Raw genomic sequence first — 13,548 nt, 5'->3', positions numbered from 1 at the left:
ATCTAAAAATATCTTAGCTATTTCAGATGTGTTGCACCTTATCAATAACAAGAGCTTTTATAATCATACATATTTCACTGAAATTATGTCTTTAAGGATTGTAAGAAACAGCTTGAGTTTCAAGTTTCTTAAACAGAATTCCCAAACCACTTCCAACTAGCCTTTGCAGAAAGAAACATATTTTTGTATCTCAGAAAGAAAGTCGTTTATAAACGTAATTACAATTTTGGATGTCACTGAAACATTTAGTGTTCTGTTAAAAAACCCTGATCAACTTTCTTTCTCCCTAATCGGTCAGTAATTTAGTTTTGAGGCAAGTGTAAAGGGGATCAAAAGATAAAGTTGTCATCAACAACCAGTAACACACAAGTGACATTCTTTTTGTTTATTTCCATACTTGCCTCTACAAGTTTCTATGGGGGGAAAAATGAATAAAAAATAAGAATTAGATTAGCACATTATAAAACATCAAATTCCGAACCAAAGACAGGCCTCAGATCACAGAGAAATGTGAATGACTCCTGTGACACTCTAAGGTAAACAATCATGTCCATTATAAGTGCTATCATGATATACAGCCACAATCATAACAAAATAAAACGTGTAGAGATAAACCACAGTCTATCAAGGTTGATTAATTCTGTGTTAATGCATCACACATTAAACACACTGCCTTGCATAAGTATTCATACCTCTTGAAGGTTTTTAGAAGTTGTAATACTCGAACCATGTGCTAGACTAATATGGAGCAGTGTATAATTGTGACTTAAATTGGACCTTTCTTACCAATAAATTTGCATTGTTCTAAACCCATTGATTGTTTTGATCCTGTGGAGCTTCCTGAGTTATCAGAAATATTAGCTTCATCTAAACCTTAGACTTGTATGTTAGACCCAATCCCAACCAAATTATTTAAGGAAGTGTTCCCTCTGATTACCAGCCCCATTTTAGATATGATTAATCTATCCTAGTAAATGGATATGTACCACAGGCTTTTAAGGTAGCTGTAATTAAACCTTTACTTAAGAAACCTTCGCTTGATCGAGATGACTTGAAAAATTACAGACCTATATCCATAGCATTTACATAACAATGACCTGTTTGAAGAGTTTCAGTCAGGCTTCAGAGCTCATCATAGCACTGAAACAGCTCTGCTGAAAGTCACTAATGATATTCTTATGGCCTCAGATAATGGACTTGTGTCTGTACTGGTCCTGTTAGATCTCAGTGCTGCATTTGATACAGTCGACCATAATATTCTTTTAGAAAGGCTGGAATATGCTGTAGGGATCAGGGGAACAGCGCTAGGCTGGTTTAAATCTTATCTGTCTGAAAGATTCCAGTTTGTTCGTGTAAATGATAAATCATCTTTAAACTCCAGGGTTAATTGTGGAGTACCACAGGGTTCAGTACTTGGGCCAATTCTCTTTACTATATATATGCTTCCAATAGGTCAAATTATCAGGCAGCATAGGATAAATTTTCACTGTTACGCTGATGATACTCAGCTTTACTTATCCATAAATCCTGAGGAACCCAAACCAGTTAGATAGACTACAAGCATGTCTTGAAGATATAAAAACTTGGATGACTTTAAATTTTTTGCTTCTAAATTCAGACAAGACAGAAGTTGTCGTCTTTGGACCGGAGTCTTTAAAAAAGAAACTGCTTAGTCAATCACTTAACCTGGATGGCATTAAATTGACCTCCGATAATAAAGTAAAAACCTTGGTGTTATTTTTGACCAGGACATGTCGTTTAAATCCCATATTAAACAGGTTTCTAGGATTTCCTTCTTTCACCTCCGGAACATTTCCAAAATTAGAAATATCCCATCCAGGAGCGATGCTGAAAAACTAGTCCATGCATTTGTTACTTCAAGGCTGGACTATTGTAATTCTTTACTATCAGGATGTCCACAAAATGCAGTTAAAAGCCTTCAGCTGATTCAAAATGCTGCAGCAGGAGTTCTGATGAAAATTAAAAAGAGAGATCATATCTCTCCTATTTTAGCTTCCCTTCATTGGCTCCCTGTTCAATTTAGAATATAATTTAAAATTCTCCTCCTCACATATAAAGCCCTTAATGATCTAGCTCCATCATACATCAGAGATCTGATGGTTCCATATGTTCCTAACAGAGCACTTTGTTTTCAGACTGCAGGTTTACTGGTGGTTCCTAGAGTCTCTAGAAGTAGAATGGGAGGCAGATCTTTTAGTTATCAGGCTCCTCTCCGGTGGAACCAGCTCCCAGTTTTAGTCCGTGAGGCAGACACCCTGTCTACTTTTAAGGCTAGGCTTAAAACTTTCCTTTTTGATAAAGCTTATAGTTAGAGTGGCTTAGGTGATCAGGGAGGGAGCCTTCCTCACTCCCTGTTGGTTGGAGTAAGGGGGAGTCAGGTTTAGCCTAAACCGGCTCAGTTATGGTTGAGGTGCAAACACACCCTCCATTTCTGCTACCTGTATGACTCTTTCTCTTTTCCAATGGTTATAATCAGTCTGACAGAGAGAGGTATCCCAATCCTTGTGGTTTTTAGTATAACAATGACCATCAGTGGGACCCTTTGTGGGGTTCCTTGAGACGACTTTGTTGTAAATAAGCGCCGTTTAACTAAATAATTTAAACTGAAACTATCTGTGTCGTTATGCTGCTATAGGCTTAGGCTGCTGGAGGACATAATGACCACTTTCACCCTCTTTGCTACATTCTCACACTACTCTCCAATTTTGCATTATTTGCTGTTAGTTAAGCTTTTAACTTTGTTCTCTTTTTTCTCTTCCTAGAAGCCACACCTGGCCTGACTCTGTGTCTACCTGTGACACCTTTCTGGAAAGGGAAATCGTCCAAGCTTCTGCTGGCAACAACTTAATGCTCACCCTCTACCGATGATCCACATAGCCCTGTCTTTCAGTGTTTAACCCTTTCTCTCTCCTAGACATGGCGATTGACTGAGCTTTTACTGTAACTAATTATATGTGCTCTCTTTCAGACTCTAACCTTGATAACTGGCTCAGAGTTTATCTGTTCTTTCTTTCTAGGTGAAACGACTAAAGGAGCTACATCCATTAACATTTACTTTTCCTTCTCATAGAAAGTACTACTGGATCAGTGCTTCTTTGTTCTCTTTGTGTCTCTGCTCTGTTCTCCCTAAACCCCAGTCGGTCGTGGCAGATGGCCGCTCACACTGAGCCTGGTTCTGCTGGAGGTTTCTTCCTGTTAAAAGGGAGTTTTTCCTCTCCGCTGTCGCTACATGCATGCTCTGTATGAGGTATTGCTGCAAAGTCAACGCCAGGGACTGTCCACTGTCTCTACATGCTCATCCAGGAGGAGTGAATGCTGCAAGTCACTGACTGGATGCAATCTGCTGGGTTTCCTTAGACAGAAAAACTTTTTATCCAATTTGAATAAATAACTAACTCTGACTGTACTGTTCAATTGTTAGGATTAATTGGACTGTATGTACCTGACTGTTGTGAAGTGCCTTGAGACGACATGTGTTGCGAATTGGCGCTATACAAATAGAACTGAATTGAATTGAATTGTAGCTCTGGCTGTATGCTTAGTGTTGCTGTCCTGCTGGAAGGTGAAAAATATTTTACACCCTGTGACATGTTTTCTTCTATTACTTTCCTACATTTAGCTCCTTACATCTTTATTTTTACCCTGACCAGTTTTACTGACTATGCTGAAGAAAAGTATTGCCATGTCATTGCCATTGTCCTGATTCTGCCAACGCCATGTTTCTCTGTGGAGATGGTGTGCTCAGTATGATGTGTGGTATCGGCACACCAGTCATTTGGTATGTAGATCAATCAGAAAGTTAAAATTTGTTCTGACCAGAGCATTGTCTTCCAAATGTTTGCTGCGTCCCGTTTGTCCCTTTGGATAAACTGTAATCTTATCTTTTCTGTGGATTTTTTTTTTTTACTAATTAGGGGACTTCTGAAAGTAATTGTTTGTACTGACACTTTATTTGAGTCTTTTAGATTAAAGGGGATGTAAATGACCACTTTTGAAACCCATGTATAATTTTTCTTTCACTTTACAATTTAGCACTACTTTGTTTTTGGTCTAACATACAAAATTAAAATAAAATACATTGAAGTATGTGGGTGTAATTGGACAAAATGTAACAAAATTGAAGTGGCACTAATACTTTTGCAAGGCATTGTAAAAGTTTATGTAAAAGTTAAACTGAAACTTACAGAACAGCCAATGGCGCCTTATGATAATCTAACACCTGTGCAATTTTTTAATCATTTGCACAATATGACTGACAATCACTTTATATTTATTATTTCACCTGAGAAGGTTACTGCAAGCATTTATTTAAATTCAAAACATTTACATTGGCCATCTGGCTTCCTGTAAGGGTTCAGTTTAACTTAAAGGTCAGAGAAAAGTAGTACTTACGTTGACTTCAGTGATAGCAATATCGACGACGCTACCAACAACAATTAAGGCATCAAATGTGTTCCAAGCATCAGCAAAATAGTGCTGTTGAAGGTAACATGTAATGGTAAAAAGGGCAATGAAAGACAGTGAACAGGAGAATATGGAGGAAATCAGGCCAATGACATCGGAGAGGAGTTTAAAATGAAAAAAAAAAAAAAAATTTTTAAAAGGCAGGATGAGGGCGGGAGAAAGAGAAACAGAGATAAAGTATTAGGAAGTATCAGACTGAATAAAAAGTGGTAGATCCACTGCAGAAACCTGCCAGAAACAAAGGTTAACAGGAGCAAGAAGAGGTTAAAAAGAGTTGAGGCAAACAGTAGCTAAACTTACTTACATCGATCTCACTGAGAACAATGTCTACTATGCTGCCGATCACTACCAGGGCGTCGAAGACGTTCCAGGCGTCCCCGAAATATCCCTGAATGACGTGTGGGTCAAGGGTAAAGTCAGCAAAAACAAAAACAAAAAATATTTTTCTTACACAGATATTTAAAGCTACTTTTATTTCTAATTTAAAACACACAGGATGCCCCCTGGTGTCATCCTCAGCTGAATGGCCCATAATTATACATCACTGATTAGAGAGCTGTTGTTGAGCTGAAGGGCACAAAATTTACACTAAAAGTCATGCTAACACTAAAATTTTAAACAAAACTGCTGCCAGGACACTGATAAAAAAATAAAGCTTTGCACTGCAAAACACACTTTTTTCTTACTAGCATCCTGTCTTTCTTTGGAACACAGAGCTGTAAGTAAAGCAGTAAAAACAGAAAAACAAACAAGCATTGAATAACTCATTGGCATTCAGGTTCATTTCAGGTATTATATGCAGAAAATGTTTTTTTAAAGTAAAATATTAAACTAAAAAAGTAATGTACTTTTCTAATGAGTCCTCTGCTGTTACCCTTTAATAATTCAAAGGCCAAATGACTCAGCGACACGAAACAAGCTGGACAGCAGCTGTGTTGTCAGGTTGTTTTGTTGCACTCATAGGCCCTGACTTTACACATATCTGCCAATTAAGAGGCGCAGCAGCTGTAGATCAACTATGACAGAGAATTCAATGTCTCAGTAGAAATGCTGATCTCTGACACTGAAGAGCAACAAAATGCTGCAGTAAACTATGCTGCTTATTTCCTCTCTTGCTGACTGAGCAGAGTAGAAGCAAAGGGACGTGTTTGGGCTCAAGATAAAGGATTGCTTGTTCAAAACATCACAGTCAGCACAATTGATTTAGATACAGTTAAGCCAAAAAGTATTCATTACCCTGTGAGATTATGGCTCTAAAATGATGTTTTAATTTTACTTTAAATTTTAACCAACATGCTCCTTTTGATTGGGTGTAATATTAATGCTTTCAGTAGGCCAAGCCAGAGTCCCGACTTGAAAATGTTACAGAATTTGTGAAGGGAGCTAAAGATTAGGGTGATGGCAAGGAGGCCTTCTGACCTCAAAGCCTTACAGCTCTTTACCAAGCATCAAATTACCAGTGGAAATATGCAAAAAGATAGTCAGCAATTGTAAGAAGGGCTTGATTGCTGTAATGCCAACACAGATTTTTAATAAATAATTTTTGGTTTAACTGCAGCAAAACATTCTGTCCATCAAAAAAGAGAATGGTGATTTCACATAAAACCGTACAATGAAGTTGCACCTCCTGGGTTGCGTTTTATTTCAAGAGAAGCATGATAACGTTTTTTATTTGTTTACATGAGACACAAAATATATATTTTTTTATACTTAGTTTCTCCTTTTCAGCTTAACATTGCAGTTGCAGGAATTTCCTTTATCAATGAAAGAAACCATTTCAAAGAATTTTAATAAATTACCTAAATAGTCAGAACTTTAAAACATGTAAGTATTAATTCGGAGTTTTACTGTTTGTTTTGTTTATGAGGACTCACCCTTGGTTTGAATGCGATGAGCTTGAGAACCATTTCCACAGTGAATACAGCAGTGAAGACCATATTGAGAATGTCCATTACATAATTAAAAAGTGCTGACTGGCCATAGTGCTGAAAATGAAAATAAATAGGAAGAGTAAAGAAAAAATAATTTACATAATTTACAGCAGTATGTAAAGCAAATGTGAAAATCATAATTTGTTAATCTGACAGATGTAATTATCACACAGAGGTATCATGTGCACTTCACTGACAATAATTTAAACAGACAGGCTCTGCTATGTGTTTTGTCGATTTCTTACCTGCACAGCCAAGCAAAGTGTGTTGAGCATGATGAGCACAAACATCATGTACTCAAAGCCAGTGGAGTTCACCACATACCAGAACTTGTATTGGTATGGGTTCTTGGGAATATATCTCCTCAGGGGATGGGCCTTTAGAGCATACTCCACACACTGACGCTACACAGAGACATAGACATAAAGTCTGTTTGCCATTTATAACCAATAATGGCATGTTTAAATCCCTTAAAACTCTTTGTGACTTATATTAGTCATGTCAAAAGTGTAATGCTGGAAACCTAATAGCCTTTTGATTGCTAAAGTCAAAATCTCTGCATACAATCAAACTAATCCTTTGAATTTCCAGGGAATTTAGAAATACTTTGAAAGACCAATGCTGTTTGTGACATGCACTAAATGTGAATTACAACAGTCTGTGCACTGCTGGCATTGCACATGAATGGGAGGAATGTTGCAGTAGGAATGCTTCATCCTTTATCCCAGAGTGTATGTGATACTGATTTGCATAACCTCTTTAATCTACAAATGAATTGTTAATCCAGTGTGTTACATCCTGTCATTTTTGTTTTATATTCTGAAAACCCGGTTAGAAAAACCTTTCGACAAATCTTTGTCTGTTGATACAATGTATGTTTTAAATTTAAATGATCAACTTGCAAAAGACTGTAGACAGAAATTTGCCTTGGCACATTTACATGGTCTAACTATGTTCATTAATGTGGATCGTCTCTTTATAGATAAATAACAAAATAATTTACTGAAAACAATTAAAATAAGTAAAGTTTGTAAAGAAGTCCTGTTCTCATAGCCTTAGAAAGCATTTCATTTGTCACTTTTCTGCTGTTTTGTGAGAGATAGTGAAGCAAAAAAAACTGACCAGATATACAAACGAAAGGAAAACGCCTACACTCATGCAACTTGATGGTCATGTTTGCAGCAATATTTAATTAGTTGCTTTGTGTGAATGAGATGCTGAGATACAGCACACAGCTTGGACAAAAGATATAAGATACAAATAGAGTTGGTGAATTGGGACCAGAATATATCGGCAAACAGAATTTGTAATAGTTTTTACCTGGTTCTTGTCAAGTTCACAGTTTTTATACTCCTTCTCTCCTTGTTCTTGAAATGTGACGATAACAAAACCCACAAAGATGTTCATCATAAAGAAAGCAATGATAATGATGTAGATGATGAAGAAGATAGAAATTTCCACACGGTAGTTGTAAATGGGTCCCAGATTCTCCCTGTTGGAGTCAATGGCTTTGTACAGCAACCTAAGGACATACATGTAGAAGGACAGTATGTCATTCGTTTTACTAAAAACTTCAGACTCCTTGCACTTCAAGAATAAAATATTTAAGTCTTACGCTGGCCAGCCTTCAAACGTGGACACAGTAAATAGGGCCATCATGGCCATGAGGACATTATCAAAGTTGAAGTCACTGTTGTGCCACACCCGCCTGTGGATCGTCGGCTGGTTAACATCCCCATCTTTATACAGAATGTATGTCCCTCTAGAAGAAAATGATCAATTACACGGACGGTTACAATCAACAGTGATAAATGATGGTCATTTTGCTATGCAGAAACAAGAAAATTAAAACATACTTGCATTCTTCTGGACTGGACTTGGCCTCATCTGTGCAACGGTAAAATTTTCCCTATGAAGAAAAAACTAGTTAGGTTCTATACTTACTACAATTAATTTCAAAAAGATCTGTCTTCATGGGTAAAAAGTGTTTGCTGCTCACCTTAAATAGCTGCACACCGATACAAGCGAACATAAACTGAAGCAGAGTGGTGACGATCATGATGTTGCCAATGGTTCTGATTGCCACAAAGACACACTGAACAACATGCTGTAAAACAAGGAGACCACAATTTTAACAGACTGAACCAAAAACAGCAGTAGTTTTAGTGTGGAAGCTTAAATATGTTTTAAGATCCTACTTTAAGGCCCTTGGCTCTATTGATGGCCCTCAGGGGTCGAAGCACACGAAGAACTCGAAGAATCTTCACCACAGAGATGGCCGAAGACCTGAGAAAACCAAAAAAATATCCATTTAGCAGTGACATAAAAGGAGGGTGCTCAATGTTTGGAGTTATGTTTTTAACGTTTTTTATAAGATATATATAAGATATATATGGAAAAACGTGCAACAAATGTGAGCCAAATGTGACGTATTAGGAGTTAAAGCCCAAAGAGGCAAAACAACACAGCTGCCACTCTACTAGATTTAAGATATTGGAAAAGAAAACTTTAAAACATCGTAAGAATCGGTGGCTCTATTAGCACACTGCTGATCAAGGGTTAGGAATAAAAATTGTGTTAACTGAACATTTTCCATTTTTGAGCGTTTTTTGTTATTTTAACAGTGACGGAAAAATCTGTCATTTTGACAGATTGCAATTCACACACCTGACCGCTTGATGGCCGGTTAGCATATTAATAAGCTGTTTTCTCACTTGATGTATGACTTTGTTGGCTTCACTCAGAAAAATGTCATGGTTCTGAGTGTCTGAAGTTTCTTCAAAAAGCCCAATAACATTTGGTTAGAAAAATGTGGTCAGGTTTTTTTTATCACACACTTCAAAAAAGACATGAAAGCATTGGAAACTTATATTGGAGACTCTGCGGCACTTCAGGGGCCAACCATTTCTATCTTTTATGGGATTGCTCTGTTCTAAGGCCTTACTGGTCACAAATATGTGAGCATATTAATAACATATTTGGGTGTGAAATACCCTGCAATTGTGATATTGTTTACCTGGGTAATATTGATCGAAAGAATTGGAGAAAAGAAGAGAAGCGATAGCTCAGAATACTCTTTGTGGCAAGTAGGAAAGCCATAACCAGGAAGTGGCTTAAATCAGATCAACCAACCATGGAAAAATGGATCAACATCATTCAAGAAATCTACATGATGGAAAGACTCATTTTGCCTTAAAGTCAACCTGGACAATTTCTACAAAATATGATTGAAATGGGCTGAGTATGTCAAGCCCACAAGGTCTGACTTTATATAGATTTCTCTTTGATTTTCGCCCTTGAAGTGAATGTGAAATATTATTACTAGAGGCTCTTTTCCTTGTTTTGTTCCTGGTTTTTTGTTTGCCTTGTTTAAAATCAAAAAATATAAAAAAAAAAAAAAAAAGCCAAATAACGACGATGGTATTAATAAAGCAGCTGAAAAAAGAGGAATTGATGCTGAGAAAAATGAAGAACAAACAAGTAATCAGCGACCAAGCAGCAGCAAGGAGGTTAGGCAGGAATACAGAGTTCAGTGGGAGCAATCCCACTTGAGACATTTGATTACGCACAAGCAGGTGCACAATTCAGGTCTATGCGCACAAGGAGGAAGTTGTCACATTGTGCGTTCAGGTCACAGCAGGTTATCTGTTCATATTTTAAATGCAATTGTTTAATTTAATTGTTTATATGTAGTTACGAATGTTTAATTATTATCATTTAAAAAAAAATTGACAGGTAAAAATAGAATATGAGCTAATAACTGCTTGCAGACTAAATGTTCTCTTTTTACTCACTGAATGCCAAAGGAGACAAGAGAAACCCCGACCACCAAGAGATCCAGGAGGTTGAAGTAATTCCTGCAGAATGCTCCTTTATGGAGAAAAGCTCCATATGTTGTCATCTGAGGAAAGGACCAAAGGTATTAAAGGGGCAAAAAAAAAGTACAGTTTTGTCATGCACAGAAACATTGTTACATTTCATACTTCTGAGGACTCAAACACAGCTGGTACAAACATCTTAAGCAGGAATATTGTCAACACTCAGAGTCCTGCAGTCAAACACACACACACACTTTTTTCACACTCTTTTTGATCACTCTGATTTGGGGTGGCGAGCTCACAGCCATAAAGCAGGAAAGCTAAATCTACCTTCGCCACCCCCACGGTCCTTACATTCATGAATGTAGTAGTAAGTCATTTATTTCACAATTCACTATGGGATGAGGCAATCAAACATGCATTTTGTTGCCATGAAGTCAAACCCTGCAATAGCTCTCTCTCTCTCTATATATATATATATAGTGATTTGAAACCAGAAATGACCTTACTGTCACATTCATGTTGACCGTCCTCTTAAAGCACATTCTGACATGTTCTTTAAATGCTCAGAATAAACTGGAGGCAGCTCCCAGTTGAAACTTTGCAGTTTGGCAGGCAGAGAAGAAAAACTAACCAAAATAACTCTTCTTCAAATAATAAAAGTAAAATACTTGTTTTCCAAGCACATATAAATGTGAAGCCCTGTAGAGAGGCCAAGACAGAAGACTGTCAACTAAGAGCGCTGAAGATTATAAAGGTCAAAAGCAGTGACGTTTTCAATTTGTTATTATTTTTTCACCAGAACTGCTGCAGAGGTGACTTCACATTAATATGCAATCAGTCAGGGAAAGCAGGCTGAACCATGTTCGTCAGGAACATGATTGGTTGTGCCCCCTCTTTTATGGATATTTTCAAGAGCAGTCAGCATGATGAGCATGGAGCTTTGTAGCTTTGACTGGAGCTGGCTTTATGCTGTTACAACACAAATCCTGACCTCAACTACAGCCAATGCCTTTAAAAATGTCAGAGCACCCCATTAAATTTTGTTGCATGGCAAACAGAGGTTGCATCATGTTTTCCACAATTCCACCAAAAATCATTTCAGCGATGACTGCCCTGATGATGTGACACCCAAGTGAATATAATGTCATGTTCATGTGATGTTTCCTTCCCCCATAAGAAACTCTTTGATTAGAGTAATTTAACAAATCTCGTGTTAATGTTAGTGTGTGCAACCAAAAAGTCTATAATAATAATTGTTTGCTTTTTAAAAGAGGTGCCATGAAGAATAAAAGCAAATAAGAGAAAGGAAACAAACAAGCTAGGTTGCACTGAGTGGCAGGTGACACACAAGGAGAGAATGCAGCAAGGCTCTCTTTGTCACTTTATGGGGTTACCTTTAATACGATCTCAAATGTAAACATACTAGTGAAGACATAATCTGCATAGCCTAGGACCTGGAAGGCAACGAGACGTTTGGAGTGTTATTGGAATGAGGTTAGTGACAGCACAGACAGGGGACACAGGGCATTTACCTTCAACACGATCTCAACAGTAAAGATAGCGGTGAAAGCATAGTCAAAGTAACCAAGTATCTGCAAAAAGCAATGTAGATGTTTAACAAAGACAGGTCATCATGCAGCTTTATACATCATAAACAAGATGAAAGAAAGGAGAATACTTAAGCATTTACAAAGGAGAATTACCAAGAGTTAAGTCACGCAGTTTATGAAGTCAAACATCGAGATTCTATTGCATTTAAAAGCGTTGCGATGTAGGGAAAATAGAAGATCTTAACAGAGAATTTACAAACAGGACCGCACTGGTGTTTTTTGCTGGATTTAGCTCGTAAGAGATCTGTTTACAGCAGGTTTGTTTTCCTGTTTGTGTTTGTTTTATAAAGCTTCTGAGACACCGTTCCCTACCTTGTCAGGTATCATGTTGCATGTAAAAACACTTTTTACATGCATCTCAAGAAAAGGAAATGAAATGTATTTTGTAAAACATCAGGTCCTGCCAATAAAATGTGTGTTTTGCTAATGAGACACCTCTGTTTTATATAGTCTGTGTTTACTGGGATGAATGGTGTAAAATTTACTGTGCTACTTTGTAAGGAAAAAGTTACTTTATGCCTTGGTGCCATATTTTTATCTAATTATTTCCCAATATTTTATAATCTCCAGACCAAAGCATTTGGCATGCTGCGGTGAGTGAATCTTCATCCACACAGACAGAGCGTCTGCACAGCATAGTATGAGATTCAGTAATGTTATGACTGGGTCAAAGGTAAGACATTTACATAGTCCTTGTGTATATTTTGCAGCTGCTGTGTATATTAAATCTTAAAGTGGTTGCAGTCAAGCTACAAAATATTTGAATATTCTCAAACAATTCTTGGCTTTGCTGGACCAGGTCACTGTTTCTAGAGTATGAGATGCATTAAAAGGCAGTGCTGGACTGAGTTTACTGCCTAGGACAGAGTTTTCAGAAAACTGTATTTACTTTGACAATAAGAGGAGCTCTGTTACCTGTTCTCACATTTTGTAAACTTTTTTCTAAGAATCCTCCTCAATTGTGGACTCTCAAACACTTAGAGTGTGTGAGTTTGCTATGAAAACCAGTGCATTTATAGAAAAACCTTTTTCAAGTAATTAAAGCTAAATGTGTAGAAGTTAATTATTATTGGGTCTGAAACTTTACTGAAAAGAAACTGAGCAGTAAATCATCAATGTTAGAGCTGAAGAGTAAGAACAATGGAAGCACATTTTATTTATATGCTTAGTCATCTATCCTATATTTTTCCAGATTAATTCCACTAGTCAGAGTGGGTCCTCCTGTTTATACAGTACAGACCAAAAGTTTGGACACACCTTCTCATTCAAAGAGTTTTCTTTATTTTCATGACTATGAATATTGTAGCTTCACACTGAAGGCATCAAAACTATGAATTAACACATGTGGAATTATATACTGAACAAAAAAGTGTGAAACAACTGAAAATATGTCTTATGTCCTTCAAGACTGTTGGAAAACCATTTCAGGTGACTACATCTTGAAGCTCATCAACAGAATGCCAAGAGTGTGCGGAGCAGTAATCAAAGCAAAAGGTGGCTACTTTGAAGAACCTAGAATATAAGACATATTTTCAGTTGTTTCACACTTTTTTGTTCACTATATAATTCCACATGTGTTAATTCATAGTTTTGATGCCTTCAGTGTGAAGCTACAATATTCATAGTCATGAAAATAAAGAAAACTCTTTGAATGAGAAGGTGTGTCCAAACTTTTGGTCTGTAGTGTATGTGATGCACAGT

At 37.1% G+C, this 13,548-nt stretch overlaps 1 protein-coding gene across 1 annotated transcript in view; it reads right to left on the bottom strand.

Annotated features, from left to right (window-relative positions):
• Positions 1-13,548, bottom strand: part of cacna1da (calcium channel, voltage-dependent, L type, alpha 1D subunit, a) — a 100,202-nt gene that overhangs the window by 33,520 nt on the left and 53,134 nt on the right. The window contains exons 21-32 of the mRNA XM_047346890.1: positions 11,770-11,829; positions 11,632-11,691; positions 10,211-10,317; positions 8,615-8,702; positions 8,416-8,523; positions 8,273-8,325; positions 8,032-8,178; positions 7,737-7,938; positions 6,662-6,820; positions 6,360-6,470; positions 4,414-4,497; positions 402-413 (exon numbers count right to left, since the gene is read on the bottom strand). Of these exons, the coding sequence (XP_047202846.1) occupies positions 402-413; positions 4,414-4,497; positions 6,360-6,470; positions 6,662-6,820; positions 7,737-7,938; positions 8,032-8,178; positions 8,273-8,325; positions 8,416-8,523; positions 8,615-8,702; positions 10,211-10,317; positions 11,632-11,691; positions 11,770-11,829 (1,191 nt within the window). The remainder of the gene's footprint in view (positions 1-401; positions 414-4,413; positions 4,498-6,359; positions 6,471-6,661; positions 6,821-7,736; positions 7,939-8,031; positions 8,179-8,272; positions 8,326-8,415; positions 8,524-8,614; positions 8,703-10,210; positions 10,318-11,631; positions 11,692-11,769; positions 11,830-13,548) is intronic.

The sequence above is a fragment of the Girardinichthys multiradiatus genome, chromosome 20 (assembly GCF_021462225.1).
Source record: "Girardinichthys multiradiatus isolate DD_20200921_A chromosome 20, DD_fGirMul_XY1, whole genome shotgun sequence".
NCBI classification, from domain to species: domain Eukaryota; kingdom Metazoa; phylum Chordata; class Actinopteri; order Cyprinodontiformes; family Goodeidae; genus Girardinichthys; species Girardinichthys multiradiatus.
This window is presented reverse-complemented; position numbering and strand designations above follow the sequence as displayed.